This window comes from Apodemus sylvaticus, chromosome 10, assembly GCF_947179515.1.
Source record: "Apodemus sylvaticus chromosome 10, mApoSyl1.1, whole genome shotgun sequence".
In the NCBI taxonomy this organism is placed as follows: domain Eukaryota; kingdom Metazoa; phylum Chordata; class Mammalia; order Rodentia; family Muridae; genus Apodemus; species Apodemus sylvaticus.
Genome location: NC_067481.1, coordinates 64,934,804 through 64,951,845, shown reverse-complemented (window position 1 = coordinate 64,951,845; position 17,042 = coordinate 64,934,804). Strand labels below are relative to the sequence as shown.

The 17,042-nt window shown below is 45.7% G+C and overlaps 1 protein-coding gene across 3 annotated transcripts in view; it reads right to left on the bottom strand.

Annotated features, from left to right (window-relative positions):
- The window catches only part of Snap47 (synaptosome associated protein 47), a 44,203-nt gene extending 27,194 nt beyond the window's left edge, over window positions 1-17,009 (bottom strand). The window contains exons 1-2 of one of the 3 annotated variants that reach the window (XM_052194143.1): window positions 16,898-17,009; window positions 4,083-4,621 (exon numbers count right to left, since the gene is read on the bottom strand). In XM_052194143.1, coding sequence (XP_052050103.1) covers window positions 4,083-4,576 — 494 coding nt within the window. In that variant the 5' untranslated portion in view covers window positions 4,577-4,621; window positions 16,898-17,009. Of the gene's footprint in view, window positions 1-4,082; window positions 4,622-8,869; window positions 8,891-16,897 lie in introns of those variants that run through there. The other 2 variants (XM_052194140.1, XM_052194142.1) reach the window with 2 other exon arrangements.
- Between the last annotated feature and the right edge of the window lie 33 nt (window positions 17,010-17,042).

Below are 17,042 nucleotides of genomic sequence, written 5' to 3'. Positions count from 1 at the left end.
GGGACTCTGGGATAACTGAAACAAAAAAAGCAGAAACAAAAAAAGCAGAAACAAAAAAAGCAGATCTGTAGACAAGAGGGCTGTAATATTTCCAAACTATGTTCTGGAAAATAAGCATGGAAATTTAACACAAGTTTGAACTTGGTATGCTGAAAAAAAAGCACTCTCAAAAATGGGCCTTGGGAAGCATGGCCAGGGAGTACTGTTCAAGGATTGCTGCTGAACACCACCACTTCCCCGGGAACAGAGAGATAGCCACAAGACCATGGAGACTTTTCTATATACCAATGGTGGGAGAAGCTGAAACTCTAAGTACCTTAACAAAGGTAGTACCAGCATCCTCTAAAAACAGGGGTGGTCTGTGGTCAGTGACAGAGCAGGCCAGCTTGGAGAAAGACAAACAAGAGCCTACACCCAACCTGGGCATGTGGGAGGAGACGATGCTCAGCAGGGGCAGAATGGGGAGAAGAGAGCTGGTCTTCCATGCTGAGGCTGGCAAGGTCGATAGGGGTCACACTGCAGGAGAGATGCAGGGACCCAAGATGACATTTTACTTACAGTCTAGTCCTAGAAGTCACCTACACAGGGGCCCTGGGACAAATGCTTCTGACTAAAGACAGAAGATAAAGATATCCAAACAAAGAGAAAACTAGGAGAGACAGGTCACTATAAAACAAAAAAGGGTTAGGGGGTACACACCCTTAATCCCAGTACTCAAGAGGCAGAGGTAGGCTAGTCTAGTCTATAGAGCAAGTTTCAGGACAGCTGATGCTACACCTGAAACAAAAGGCAACTGAAACACAGAGATGAGAGAAAACAGACAGGAAGCAGTGTTGAGGTGTGAGTCACACAGTGTGTGCAGAGCAAAGCTAATGCTTAGAAATTAACATCTAGCTTCCAGTTTCCATCTGCTCCCAAAGCTGACCCTGTGCCACAGCTCTCCGTATCCAAACCCCACCAGCAGAGAGCTGGTCTCCCAGGAGTGCTGACACACCTCAGAGCACAGGTGAGACTACCACTTCTACTCAAATTCCTGGCCCAAGAGGGACCCACCCAGAGCCATCAGGACACAGGAACCAAGGAACACTTGGGGACAGGATCCTTCTGGTTTCCATCTGCAACCCAGAGCTGACCCTGTAACACAGCTCTCCGTATCCAAATCCCACCAGGAGAGAACTGGTCTCCCAGGAAGGACACACAGACTTGCAGGAGGGACAAGCCACAGTCAGAAACAGCAAGACCAGCTAACATCAGAGATAACCAGATGGCAAGAGGCAAGTGCAAGAACCTAAGCAACAGAAACCAGGGTACTTGGCATCATCAGAACCCAGTTCTCCCACCACAGCAAGCCCTGGATACCCCAACACACTGGAAAAGCAAGACTATAATTTAAAATCACATCTCATGATGATGATAGAGACTTTAAGAAGGACATAAATAACTCCCTTAAAGAAATACAGGAGAACACAGGTAAACAGGTAGAAGCCTTTAAAGAGGAAACACAAAAATCCCTTAAAGAATTATAGGAAAACACAACCAAACAGGTGAAGGAATTGAACAAAACCATCCAGAATCTAAAAATGGAAATAGAAACAATAAAGAAATTATAAAGGGAGACAACCCTGGAGATAGAAAACCTAGGAAAGAGATCAGAGTCATAGACACAAGCATCACCAACAGAATACAAGAGATAGAAGAGAGAATCTCAGATGCAGAAGATACCATAAAAACATTGACACAACAGTCAAAGAAAATGCAAAATGAAAAAAAGCTGCTAACCCAAACATCCAGGAAATCCAGGACACAATGAGAAGACCAAACCTAAGGATAATAGGCATAGAAGAGAGTGAAGATTCCCAACTTAAAGAGCTTCTTTAAGTAATATCTTCAACAAAATTATAGAAGAAAACTTCCCTAACCTAAAGAAAGAAATGCCCATAAACATACAGGAAGCCTACAGAACTCCAAATAGATTGGTCCAGAAAAGAAATTCCTCCCATCACATAATAGTCAAAACACCAAATGCACAAAACAAAGAATATTAAAAACAGTAAGGGGAAAAGGCAGTAACGTATAAAGGCAAGCCTATCAGAATTACACCAGACTTCTTACCAGAGACTATGAAAGCTAGAAGATCCTGGGCAGATGTCATACAGACCCTAAGAGAACACAAATGCCAGGCCAGGCTACTATACCCAGTAAAACTCTCAATTACCATAGATGGAGAAACCAAGATATTCCATGACAAAACCAAATTTACACAATATCTTTCCACAAATCCAGCCCTACAAAGGATAATAGATAGAAAACGTCAACACAAAGAGGAAAACTACACCCTAGAAAAAGCAAAAAAGTAATCTTTCAACAAACCCACACAAACATAATTCCACCTCTAACAATAAAAGTAACAGGAAGCAACAATCACTATTCCTTAATATCTCTTAACATCAATGGAACTCAATTCCCCAATAAAAAGAAATAGACTAACAGACTGGATACCTAACAGGACCCAGCATTTTGTGGCAGACAGGAAACGCACCTCAGTGACAAAGACAGACACTACCTCAGAGTAAAAATATCATCCTGAGGAACTCAGTCACAAAAGAACACACCTGGTATGTACTCACTGATAAGTGGATATTAGGCAAAGAGTGTGGAATACCCACAATACAATTCACAGACCACATGAAACTCAAAAGGAAGGAAGACCAAAGAGTAGATGCTTCAGTCCTACTTAGGAGGGGAACAAAATAATCAAGGGAAGTAGAGAGTGGGAGTGACTTGAAAGGAAGAGATAAAGACTTGAGAGGAAGGGTAAAAAGAGGGGAAGAATCGGGTATGGGAGGAGATGGAGGAGATGTACAAAGGGTCAGGAAATTGAACAGAGATGTATAGCAATAGGGAATGGGGAACAGGGGGTAGCAACCAGAAAGTTCCAGGAAAGCAAGAGCCTCCCAGGACACCACAGGGATGACATTAGCTGAAATACCCACAAAGGGGAGGGAGAACCTGTCGAGACTATATCCAGAGGTTAAGCATGACCCTCGTCCCCAAGGTTAGGGATGGGGCCACCCACCCATCTCCAAAATTTTAACCCAGAATTGCTCCTTTCTAAAGGAAATATAGGGACAAAGAGTGGACCAGAGATCAAAGGAAAGGCCATCCAGAGACTGCCCCACTTGGGGATCCATCCCACATGAAGACACTATTGCTGATGCCAAGAAGTACCAACCATCAGACTGAGCACAGGAACCCCAATGGAGGAGTTAGGGGAAGGACTTAGGGAGGTACAGGGGCCTTATCTGGCATCAATAGGAAGGGAGGTCCTTGGTCCTATGAAGGCTTGATGCCCCAGTGTAGAGGAATGTTAGGGTAGTGAGGCAGGAGTGGGTGGGTGAATGGGGGAGCACCTCATAGAAGCAGAGTAAATGGGGATGGGATAGGGAGTTTGCAGAGGGGAAACCAGGAAAGGCGATAACATTTGAAATATAAATAAATAAAATATCCAATAAAAAAAAACTGAAAAAAAAAGAAATTAACATCTAACAGAAAGAAAAGCTCAAGAAATACAAACCAGAATGAAAATGAAAAGGAGCAAAACAAAGAGAAAACACAAGACAGCTGCTAAAGAAGAACAGGCATAAGGCGTACACACAAAATGGGAGCTCTGAATGGGCCACGTATTTTAGAGATGTGAAAAAGTTACCAAAGAAATAAACATTGTAAGGTACATACAAAACAAAAAACAAAAACAAACAAACAAAAAAAACCCTATTTGTCATCATCAACGCAGATCACCACAGGAGGGGACACAGATCATACTCATGACCTGAGGGTTGGAGACATGACTAACAGCACACAGGAACCACAGCAATCACAGCATGGACACCCGCCCCGTACTCTCTGTGAACCAACAGGCTCTTTGTAATGACAGGTAATGGCTCTCTGGGGTGCATCCCACACAGTCCACATAGTAGGTACACAGCCTTTTCTCTAGGTGCCGGGAATGTGCTAAACATAAGACTGTCCAGAGGACACTTTGCTTCCCAGTAGAGGCAGAGAAGACCTTGGAGTCTGCTCACCTGTCAGCCACATCTAGATCAGACTCCATCTTCTCCAGGCCCTTCAAGACGCTGTCTAGCTGATCAGTCTGGTCTTGAAGGACCTTTGCTGTGTCTTCCATGCGTCTCTGGGAACACTCCATTAGTCCTATCAGCTCCTGCCCCACAACCGTGGGGGAAGTGTCAGGAGAAGCCACTGCCTGGGACAGTAACAACTCCCTCCAGAAATGCTCGATGATGTTGAAGACCACATTTCGATTAGGCTGCAGTGAGCTGAACCAGTGCTTGGTCTGGCCCTTCTCCAGGATTGTGATCGCACCGAAGATAAAGAGTGACGTCTCTTTCTTGATCTCAGTGATGCTGGAGAGGGGCAGGCCAACAAGGACCTCTTCAGTTTGGTCCACAGTGAACTTCAGTGACTGAGGTGTCAGGGTCAGCTTTCCAGGAACCCATTGCTTCTCAAGGTCCAGATAGTAGGAACAAGGCCAGGAGTGGATACGCATATTACTGCTCATCTGTTCCCCTGTTGCTGGACTACACAGAGGCTGAAGTTTCTGCTTCTGGGGAAAAAGAAACAATTAGTGGGCAGATAAGTCTGAAATGTATCTGTTTCTCTTAGGCTGCAGAGTAGGAGGTTGGCCTGGAGAGAAGGTGCAGTCTCAAGGAGCTCTGGGCCCTGCCCAGTAAGTCAACAGTAGAGAGGGCCGAGATCAGAAGGAAACTGCTTGTCCCATCACTCCCTGCATGAGACCCCCCACTGTTGTGCCCACTGAGAAAACCATGAGGACAGCAAGCACTGGAGACAAGCCCCACGCACAGGACCTTGTGGTTATGATGTCCCTATCTGTACAAGGTCCTCCTAAGGGTCCTCTCTGAATCCGCTGTGTATGTATTCGCTGTATATGTATCCAGTAGAAAGTCTTACAGACACGGTGCCCTCCTACACAGTCATTTCAGAGATACCTAGAGCTGCATGCACACAGATATACTTACATATAGACAGGTATTGTATGGCCATAAGCAGTGAAGTGTGCTAGTTTCACTTTCTTCTGTTTCTGCCCCCTCTCCCTACCCCCAGTGTAATGAAGGTCAGACCCAGGTGTGCCTGGGAGAGCTGCTCACCACTGACCTCTAACCCAGCCCTTGTTTGTTTTTTTTTAGAGGGTCTCACATGTAGCTCAGACCAGCTTTGAACTTGCTATGTAGCCCAGGGTGGCCTCAAGTTCCCATTCTTGGCCAGTACTAGAAATATTGACTTGTGTCATCATATCTGGTTGTTTGAAATTTCATGTCTATGATTATATTCATCAAGGCAGTCATAAGTCATGATGATAGGTTTGAATTAACCCTTATAGGATATGTTGCCCAATCCTTTTTGGACGGGATTCCACACTGTAGTCTGGTACTAACTGGGTAGGAGCTAGGCCTGGCAATGCCCAGTAAAGTGTTCTGCAAAGTACAGAGCACAGCTTTCCCTTCCTCTCCCTGCCCTTGTGTTTCTCTCTCTGGTTGTGTCTTTAATTCTGTCTGTCTCTCTCAATCAATCAATCAATCAATCAATCTCTCTCTCTCTCTCCCTTCCTCTCTCCCTCCCTTCCCCCCTCTCTATCTTCCTCTCCCTCTCACCCTCCTTTTTCCTCTGTGTCTGTCTCTGTCAAACAGTTTTCTTATGATATGACTTTACTTCTTACTGAACCCATCCATAGGCTATAAGGAATCTGCGATCCATCACCAGGTGGATAAGGCCCTGATGTGGAGAGGCCACGGTTGGCAGTAAGCTTACAAAGGCATGCATCACTGGCAGGCTCCCTAGCTCCCGTGATGTGGAGTCAACAGGAAACCCATTAATTCGCTCAGTGAGTCACCCCTGAGGAGCCAGTCATAGAGATAGTCATGTTACTAAACATGGCACCATCCGGACCAGACCTACAAAAGCACAATCTGTTTCAGACAAGGCTCCTGAACATACTGCACCCCTGTGATGGGGATCTCTCAGAGTGTGAGGTCTCCCTGAGAGATGTGGGCTGGGCTGCTACTTTGCCTTCAGCCACGTGTCACATGTGTCACGTGGAAGTCTAGAGGTGCAAGGGCATCACTGCTAAAGGCCAAGTGCTCCCTCTTAAGTCTATAAGGAGTGCTGTGGATACAGTGAGCAGCAGTGGGTGTGGGAAACCTAAGAGGTTCTGGCCTTCCCATCACCTCTACTCCTGTTCCACATGCACACCAGCTGCCCTAATCAGAAGACCTGTGTCTACACAAGCCACCAGGTCAAGAACTCTGCAGCATTAGGACTTCAGCTGCTACCATCATAAACCCCTGAGTCCGGGGCACTCAAGCCTGCAGGCACAAGGGAACACACTTTTGGAATACCACGTCCGCTGCAAAGCTGTGTATCTATCCCATATGCTGCTGTGAATCAGGCTATGAAGGTCCACATAGCACTGCTGACACAGACTACAGCTGGAGACTACAGAGGCCACACTTCCAAGCTCACCTCTGCACCCTAAACCCTATCTAAATAAAAGTCTTTTCCTATGAGAGCTACACCACAAGACTGGAAAAAGTAACCATTATGCCAGATAATCAAAATAACAATGAAGAATTCAAAAAATCAAGGATGCATGACATTTCTAAAGGATTCAGATGCTGTCTGAAAATAGATTTCAATACAAAGGAAATCCATGAGTTGCCTATAAAGTAATTCAAAACAAAATCCTTAGGAAATATAGACAGCAAAATGAGGAAAGCAATTCATTATATAGATAAGAAATGTGATAAAGAACTAGAAAACAAAACAAAACATATGAGTCAGCCAGAAATCCTGGAAAATCACAAGCAAGTATGAAATGAACAAAGCCATAATAGTCTGGGTTAAACACAGTTCCTAAACTGAAGATGGCTCTTTTGAAAGAACTCACCAGACAATTCTAAAAAGTAAAATAAAATGGACAGCTCTGGAGAGATGGCTCAGCAGATACTTTGTACTCACATGCACACGTGCACGCATGCAAGCACGCACACACGCACACATGCACGCACACATGCACGCACGCACACACACAGAGAGAGAGAGAGTGAGAGAGAAAATGAGCTAAAAATAAAGAAAAAAAAAGAACGAAGACATCCTTTGAGACACATGGGAAAGCATTAAGGAAACAAATAGTTACACTATGAGATTTCCAGAGGATAAGGGATAGGGCACTAAAACTTTATCTATTGCTATGAAGAGTCATCATAACCAAGGTAACTCTTATTTAAAAAAAGCATTTAAAATTGGGGACTTGCTTACAGTTTCAGAGGTTTAGTTCACTCCCATGGAGGGAAGCATGGCAGCACACATGGTACTGGAGAGGCAACTAGAAGCTTTACATCCTGATCCACAGACAGACAGACAGAAAGACTGTTACAGGCTTTTGAAACCTCAAAGTCCACCCCCAGTGACATGCTTCTGCCTGGTTAGGCCACCTCTACTCCAACAAGGCCACCCCTCCTAATTCTTCAAACCTTTTCAATAGTTTTACTCCCTGATGACCAAACATTCAAATACATAAGCTTATGTGAGCTATTCTCATTCAAACCACCACCTCTCCCCTTGCTTTTCTGTGGTGCTAACAAATACAGGGTTTTGTTCATATTAGGCAAGTAAATCTACCACAGAGCTACATCTCCTACCCTGAAGCTTTCAATGGGATGAAGACATTCAGATTCATGAAGTTCAAAGAATTCCCAAAACAAGCTTCTTGAGGGAACATAAAAGTTAAAATGTCAAAAGTACAAAATGAAGACAGAATTCTCAACTACCCTACAGAAATAGACAAACTCATTCCTAGAGAGGCATTTCTGAAACACTGCCTTAGTCATTCTATTAGTTGGAATTTGTTGGGATTATATGGGATTTGTTGCCACCAGGCCAACCATAAGAAATGCATTATGGGAAAGGATGACTACAGCGGTGCCTGGGGAGGCTAAGGAGGAAGGCTATGAGTTGGAGGCTATAGACATACTTCTCTTAGCTATTTTATTGGGCTAAACCCAATTAAAAAAAAAAAAACCCTTAGTCCACCCTCATCTATGTTAGAGGGGAAAGGAGGGTGCCATTCTCCTTAGACTACTTTCTGTTGATTAGGGGAATTGGGTACCTTGGGGGAAGTCCAGTCCTTGTCATCAGGATATCTAATTTCTTCAGAAAACCAAACCACATCAGTGAACAGGAGCTGGAGAAGCAGCAGCCAGCCTTAGTTTTTGCTATGGTTAGCGTTAGTCTCAGACAATATATGTACAGAAACAAGCAGACATAATAAAAAAAGAGGAATAAAGAAAAGAAAGACGAAGAAAGGAAACTTGGTGTCACACTTAAAATATACAAAATCGAAGTGCCAGGGAAAAACAAAATGGCGATCTGATCTCTCTAACAACCTAGTTAGAGTTCTTCACACACACATCCTAGAGCTTTTCTCCATGACAACCACAAGAACAGACCCATATCTCCCACTATGTGTCTATGGCTATATGGCTATCACCAATCACTTCTGCATCAGCAAACCCTAGCTCCACCAGCTCCAGGACCAGAGGTTAAGATGGTCTTAGAAGAAAGGTGCCCAACTACCTATGAGAAGTTTGTTATCATCGCAAATAAGAGAAAAGAAGATACATAAAGTTATTTTTTAGAAAAGGATTTCAGAGATAACTCCAAGTTGCAGAGGACAACCAGGTCCTATGCCAAGCCTGAGCCAGGGCTAACAACCTGTCCTTGGCCAGACCAAGGGGAACCGCCACGTTTAAAACAAACAAAACACCTCCATGCTTACCTCAGGAAGGCTCCATGAGAAACAGCCAGGAAGTTTACAGCCTGATGTCACTGGAAAAGTGGGGTAGATTTTCTCAGCTGCAGGAGACACTTCCTTCTGTATAGAAGGGTGCTTTGTCTTTCTGAGGGAGGGGTTCAGCAGGCAAGTCTACATTATGAGCCCCTCCCTGGCACACCAGGGCCACACCAGTGGCAATGTCTTCTACTAGGATAAACCACAGTAAGTCGTAGGCAACAAATCCCTGAACTACAAAGCTCGTGCCTAAGCCTTCCACCATAATGCCTGGAAATACAGGGAGCAGGTGCTGATACCTTCATGCCTCAAAAGACCTGCCTATACTCCAGTAAAACTGGTCATAGACTAGAGTACCTCCAAGCCATGCATGTGACCTCTAAACCCCTGAAAGTCATTGGTGGGGCTGGAGCAATGGCTCAGATGTTTAAGAACACTGGCTGCTCTTCCAGAGGACCCATGTTTGAGTCTAAGCACCTGAATAGCTCACAACTATCTATGACTCCTGTGCCAGGGGATCTGATGCTCTCTTCTGGCTTCCAAGGGTATTGCATTCATGTAGTACACATGCGTGCAGGCAAAACACCCATTCACAAAATAATAGTTTTAACAAGCACAGGCATGTACCTCTCAGAATTAGGTGAGCCACTTTAGCCTAGCCATGGTTTCTAAGGCTATGGTACTTGTTAAAGGCAGGAAGCCACACAGAGTACTACTCAGCTTCTGAAGACAGCCTTGTCTTACTCTCCTGGCTAGAAGGGGCTTCCCATCAATCAGCTGTAAGCAAACATGTCCAAGAGACAGTGACTTGTTCAATGTCTAGGTTTGGGTAAGGAAAAAAAAAACAAACTCACATTTTCTCCTACATTACTACCACTTCTGCAAACGTGTGTGTGTGTGTGTGTGTGTGTGTGTGTGTGTGTGTGTGTGGTTGTCCTTACACACCACCTAGCAACTGAAGTGGACACCAGCTAGGTGTCTCTAGTCCACTTCCACTGCAACCTTATCAACTTGAAGACAGTCTGTTCCTAAGCCAGCCTTCACTTAGATGCCAACAAGAAACCCAGGCTATATCTCACCTACTGCAGGTAAGTCAAGATCTACCATTGTCTCAGACTGGATTTAGTTCCTCAAACAGCTTATACATTAGAGAAAAACACTTATATTTACTAGTTGATTTTAAGGGTATTAAAATGGATACAAGATGAAGAAATGTACAGAGTTGGGTGTGATGGCACATGCCTGTAGTCCCAGCACGCCTGTAGTCCCAGCACGCCTGCAGTCCCAGCACTTGGGAGGCAGAGGCAGGTGGATTTTTGAGCTCAAGGCCAGCCTGGTCTACAGAGTGAGTTCCAGGACAGCCAGGGCTACACAGAGAAATCCTGTCTCGAGAAAAAAACAACAACAAAAAAAGGAAGAAAAAGAAAGAAAGAAAGAAATGTACAGAGCCAGGTATAAAGAAGGAAAAAGGCATCCTCGGCCTCCCTGGAATTTCAGAGTATTCAGCTATCAGGAGGCCGACCTCTGTGGAGGTCTACCCATGGAGGCTCCGTTACATTAGTGTGACTGATTCAACCAGTAGTCAGGGGTGATTCAGTCAACCTTCAGCCCCTCTTCCTTCTTGGAGGCCTGGGAATAAAACTGACCCTCCTATCCTCTGAACCCGCCCTGGATTTTCAATGACCAGTCCCACCCTGTACCTAGGAACTGCTGGCCCACAGAAGACACTTCCCTTCCCAGGATTTTAGGAATCATTTTCCAGGAAACAAAACAACACACTACTGTGCTGCTAGACACTGAAAAAAGTTTGTATCAGCAATCACCTGCTCCACAAGGCTCTTCATGAGCAGAGAACTGGGAGGTTCCCCATGAGTGGGCAATGAAATTATTTCTTTCCCCAGAAAATCCCCACACCTAACCACACAGCCACAGTGGAAGCTCACTGTGGTTCCAGCTGCTGCTCCTCCGGCTCCACCACAGTTTTATGACTTGGGAAAAGTTACCTCACCTTCTGGACCTCTGTTTACCCTCTGGTAAAATAACTAAAAGATCTCAAACTCATTCAAAGATTCAAAGAGAAAAGGACAGAGAACCAGAAGGTGAGGAGGGACAGCAAGCACTTGTCATCATGACATGACAATGACAATGAGTGTGAGCCCTGTACCCAGCAGGACTGAGAGGTTTCAAAGGAGAAACATGTGGTCACAACTTTTTCTAACATGTAATTCCAGGACGTCTTTTCCAGAAAGCCCAAAAAGGAGAAAGCTGCGCCCACCCATGCGGCAGAAGCTGCCCACGCGTGGTTAGACCTCATGACCCTCCTACTTGCCCAGACACAGTCCCCATGGATTCCTCAAGGGGCTCCTGCTCCCCTTGAAGGGTTCTCCATGCAACCCCTCCTCCTCAGCATCACTGACTTCACTCTTCTTTGCATCATGCCTATGACGCTGGCTCGAGGGCCATGCGTGTGCTTTAGGCTTAGGAGCCATGAGTCTTAGTCACTGTAACTAACAGCCACAGGTAAGACACAACCAAAGGGTGTGGCTGTGCCAACAAACTTCATCTATAACATAAACTGGCCATGGGCTATGGGCTGTAGTCAATCCCATTTACTTTATCAACACAAAAAGCACAGCTCTCACTTTAAATAGGATTAATTGATGTTTCTTCTGGAGCCATTTTGAGTGACCAGGGTCTAGCAACACAGATTTAGGTTACCCCAAATTCCGTGTTCCAAAGCAGAAGCAGTTTCATGAAGTTTTATAGAACAAAGGAAGTCATAAGTCAAGGCAAATGTAAAAATATATCAATGGACTCATAAGAGAGGCAGCTACAGCAAGACAGAAAAAGCTTTTCTCTAGGCCTCACATATTACCTGATGACATTCCTAGCTTTAGGTTTGGTAGAAGCTGGTGGTCTGTTAGGTCAATAGATGCCAAAGGTTTTCCAACCCCTCCATGTCACTATAGTTTTTAATAAGATACTACTTATAGGAATTCCTCTTGACAATTTCATCAGTTCACAAGCCTATTATAAATCTCCTAGTTAAACCAGGAACAATAGCTAACACCTTTGACTCTAGCACTTGGGAAGCAGAAACAGGGATAGCTCTGAGTTAGAGGATAGCCTGGTCTACAGAGTGAGTTCCAGGACAGCCAGGGCTACACAGAGAAACCCTGTCTCAAACAACAAGTCTCAAAGTTAAAGTATATACATACCCTTCCACAGATACCATCATGCTTCTAGTTACTGCCCCCACTGAGACACAAGGTCTAAGAGTCAATGCCGACTTGACCCAATCCTACCTACCAAGTCCAGGAGCTCCCAAGGTTTCAACTCAGAGTTCTGATTGCCTGATGAGCACCTTTCAAACACACCCTTACAGGCATCTCCAACCAGCCCGCCCACAACCAGCTCCTTGTTTGGTCATCACTTGGGAATCTCATAGTGTTCTAGGCCCTGGCTACTACGTATTTCTTTTTCTTTCTTTCTTTCTTTCTTTCTTTTTTTTTAACAAAAATTCTGTTGGAACCAAGAGTTTCTGGATCCTTCTTCCTCATCCTTTTCAACCCATAGTAAACCCTGCTGTAAGACCTGGCAGAAATGAAAATATTTTAAAGAGACAATTGTGCCTTTCAATCCAACTATCAAAGTATTAAAAACAAAGGACCCCAAGGAAATGGGTATCTCCCCAGGAATCTCAAACTGGGAGAAGGAAAAGGCACCAGCCAGAAGGGGACCTGCCTCCCAGAAAGAGATTTCACATACTTTCAACAACTTGTAAGACCACCTTACAGGAGGAGACTTAAGTCCAGACGAGGATGGATTAATAGTGGGTGAAACCACACCCGTACTGCTTAGGTATGCACATCTTTGGTCTTCTATTTAATCTCACGTCAGGACTTGGGGGTTCATTAGATCTCTTTGTCCCTCTCCCAGTGTGGCCACATTGAGTAAATCTTTTTCTTTTTTCACTTTTAGCTTGGTTCTTTCCAGACCTGGCTTGGGGCACAGGTTGTGATCTCCACTTGGCAACAGTGGCAGCTCTCTTCAGTGACACCACTCTCTAGCACAGGGTCACTCTTTACTGGCATAGTTCCTCCAGGACCTTGTCACTTCATCCTGCCCCTTTAGTCCATTCACCACCAATGAGTCAGGAAACAGAACTATAAAATGTCATGCTTCTGCCCAAAACTTTTCTGAGTGTGTACCCTGGGTGGGGGCCGGGGAGGAAAGCCCTTGCTTGGCACATGGGAGGCCCTGAGTAGTGGGCGAGAGCACTGTAAAACAAATCCTAACACTCTAAAGGGCTGGAGCTTCACTCTGCTGTCCCCCACCTTCTAGCCATCACAAGGCTCCTCACTGTCCTGTCTCTGAACTGCTTTTTTCTTTTCTTTTCTTTTTTTATTTTTTATTTTTTTTTGGGGGGGGGAACTTGGCTTTTTTTGAGACAGGGTTTCTCTGTGTAGCCCTGGCTGTCCTGGAACCCACTCTGTAGACCAAGCTGGCCTTGAACTCAGAAATTCGCCACCACCGCCCGGCATAAACTGCTTTTCTACCTTAAAGCTTCCACTTCAAGAGCACCTTTACCCTTCCTTTTTCTTTTTCTGTCTTTCTTTTTTTGTTGTTGTTTTGTTTTGTTTTTGTTTTTGTTTTTGAAGACAGGGTTTCTCTGTGTAGCCCTGGCTGTCCTGGAACTCTCTTTGTAGACCAGGCTGGCCTCGAACTCAGAAATCCACCTGCCTCTGCCTCCCAAGTGCTGGGATTAAAGGCATGTGCCACCACTGCCTGGCTCACTTTTACCCTTCCTAATGCCCACTAACCAACCACAGCACTCCATACCTCAGAGAGCTTTCCTAACGTAACTCAACATGTGCACCAAAGGTGATGTTCCCAGAACTGAGTCTTGTGCACACTCCATGGACACCCAGTGTAGATACAGTGAGTGGGCCCTCCAGAGATGCTCTGTTCCTGAATTCTTTGTGTGGTATCTGCCTTTGTAAGGTTGGAAGTTGCCTCCACCAGGACAGGTACAGAGTAGTAACCCTGAGAGGACCCTGTGTGAGAGGGACACAATTACTGTGGGAAGTCATGTCAGGCAACCCTTGGGTGTCAAGCAAATTCACATAAATGACGTTCTTGGGGAATAGGCCCACATCACTGTGACTCTCAACACACTGGGATTGGCATAATGGGTCTCTTTCAGCATTTCCCCCACACATGTGCCCTTGAGTAAAACTCAATAGCAAGTAAACAGCCTATTTTTAGTTAATTTCCAAAGTAACAGAACACGCAACGTTTTGCACACCTTCCACTACAAGGCTGAGCAGGGAACAGTGGAGCAGTGTGTCCGCGCGGGGGCGGCAAGACTGGCTTTTTCCATTACCTGCTCTCCTGCTCTGTAGCAGACCCTCTTTCCACTCCCTCAGAAGTTCCCATCCCCACCCTGGAAGGCTCAGGCATGCTGTCTGAGGAGGTTTCAAGCAAACACCACAGCCTAGCTGCAGGGCATGATCTAGAAATACAGAGAGAAATGAGACCTGCAGTGTTTCCACCTGGCCTCAAGCATGCCAACTCCAATGCTTTCCTGTTTTCTTCTGGGGTGGCTCTGCCCAGGATGCGCAGTTTCCATAGGTCTGTGTGGGCTGAGGATGGGCATCACCAGCACTTCCCAGTTGGAGGTAGGAGAGGCAACTTCATGAGCACACACCTGTGTTTCGGGCCTCTCGCCAGGCCTCACATAATCTAACACCTAGAGGCCAGCTATCATGTGAAGACCAGGATTACAGCACTAACTGTGCAGGGCACAAGAGCTCATGTTCCCATTACAGTGCTATGGCTAGGTTACCCCAGAGGTCTTGAGAGCATATACACCCGCTGGCCCTGACCTCTTGCTCATGGATACTGGCCTCAGATACTCAGGCAAAGAAGTGATTCTTATTTGGGTTTCATACTTTCACAGAACAAACAAACTACGTATTTTACCTCTACTCTCATGTCCTAGTCAGTACAGAATACTGGGACCCTAAGAAGGTCCGAGGGTCCTCATCAGTGGACACCAGAAGAAGAATGTCCTTAATTCAGTTCAGCTTTTATAATGTCTGCCTCAAGATCACATCAGGTCACAAGGTTGGGGTTCTGTCTCCCAAGATGTCTCTACATTAGTGCAGATGCAAGCCCAGGTTGTATCACCACTCTGGTGGCCAGCACCTAGTTCAGGGTTCCAGAGATCCTCGACTTGGATTTCCCCTAGAAGCTCATATTACTCAGAAAACCACCAACTTATAGTTACTATTAAGACATTACACAGGCTAGAAAGATGAGTCAGTAGTTAAGAACACCACTGACTGCTCTTCCAAAGGTCCTGAGTTCAAATCCCAGCAACCATCCATAATGAGCTCTAACACCCTCTTCTGGAGTGTCTGAAGATGGCTACAGTATACTTACACGTAATAAATAAATAAACCTCTTTTTTTAATGTGTGTGTGCGTGTGTGTATATATGTATGTGCATGGGCTCCTTCGTGTGTGTGTGTGTGTGTGTGTGTGTGTGTGTGTGTGTGTGTGTGTTGGGCTTATGGACCATAGATGAGCATGGAGGTCAAATGACAACTTTCTTTCTTTTTTTTTTTTTTTTCTAGACAGGGTTTCTCTGTGTAGCCCTGGCTGTCCTGGAACTCACTCTGTAGACCAGGCTGGCCTTGAACTCAGATATCGGGTGCCTCTGCCTACCAGAGTGCTGGGATTACAGGCGTGCGCCACCACCGCCCGGCAAATAAACCTTTAAAAAAGAAAAAAAAAAAGACATTACAGTGTATAAAAAGAAGCAAGAGGCCAAGTCTGAGAAGACCCGGCCCTCACTCTCCCTAAGCACATAGGGTCCTCTGAATGACCTCTAGGGGTGTTATGGACATTTCATTACATGGACACGACTGATGAAACACTGGCCATTTAACCTTTAGCCCTAGAACCTGAGGGCTGAGCTCTAAGTCCCCACCCTCTGATCCTGCTCAGGTCTCAGTGAGCAGTTCCATCTGGAATCTACCCTACTGGCTGTTGGATGGTGTTGGGCTCATTAGCATGCAAAATGGCATTTATTAGCTCAAACTATGCCAGCCGGGCAGTGGTGGCTCACGCCTGTAATCCCAGCACTCTGGGAGGCAGAGGCAGGCAGATTTCTGAGTTCGAGGCCTGCCTGGTCTACAGAGTGAGTTCCAGGACAGCCAGGGCTATACAGAGAAACCCTGTCTCGAAAAACCAAAAAATAAAAATAAAATAAAAAAATGTTTCCAAATACAACATGCTGACAATGTAAGAAATGAAGGAAGAGTACCCCGGGGAAGGAAGAGGTAACAGGGATAAAATGTATAAACACATGTATACCTGGAAAAACAGGCTCAAATACCAGATTCAGTGATGACAAGTGAATGGAATTCTCGGTGCGTTGGGATTTTATTGTTGTTATTGTAACCTGCCCCCCCCTCTTTTGAGCTAAGTCTTGATTTGTGGTTCACGGCCTAGAACCTCGGATCTTTCTGTTTCAGCATCCCCAATAGTGAGATTATAGGCGTATACTACGAATCGTGGCATGGATAAGCGTTTCACTCCTCTTGAATTTCTCTATGCGCTGTCATCTCTAAATCGCCACAGAGTCACATTGAGGCCCACAATAGGCTAGCTAGACCAAATATTCCTCCGCCGCCTGTTTGCATCCGTCCCCTCTCCGCAATGCATACCTCTCTATCTGAATCTCAGCACCTCCCAAAGATCACGTTTCTCCTTTTTTAATTTTTCCCCGTTCTATTTCTAAGCAAACGCCACAATCCTTAAAAAGGTTCCCTCCCCCAACCCATTCAGGATGCTCGGGAACCTCACCCCGCCCCGCGGATGCTGACCGCCCGCTCCGCGCCCCATCACCCTCTCAGGACCCTGTCAGCCTTTGAGGTTTTGGACTTATGTTCATCCCCTGTCTCGGTGGCGGTCTCCGGTACTCACTAGCTGCGCGTTAGCAGCTCACCTGAGGCAAGAGGAGCGCGCAGAAGACCCACTGGCACGCTCCACAGGACCACCAAACAGAGACGCCAGCAGCTGCACAGCTCGCGTCAGCCGCTCGGCAAGCGTTTGTGCGCCTGCGCGGGAGGGTGGGACCGCGTAGGCGCGCA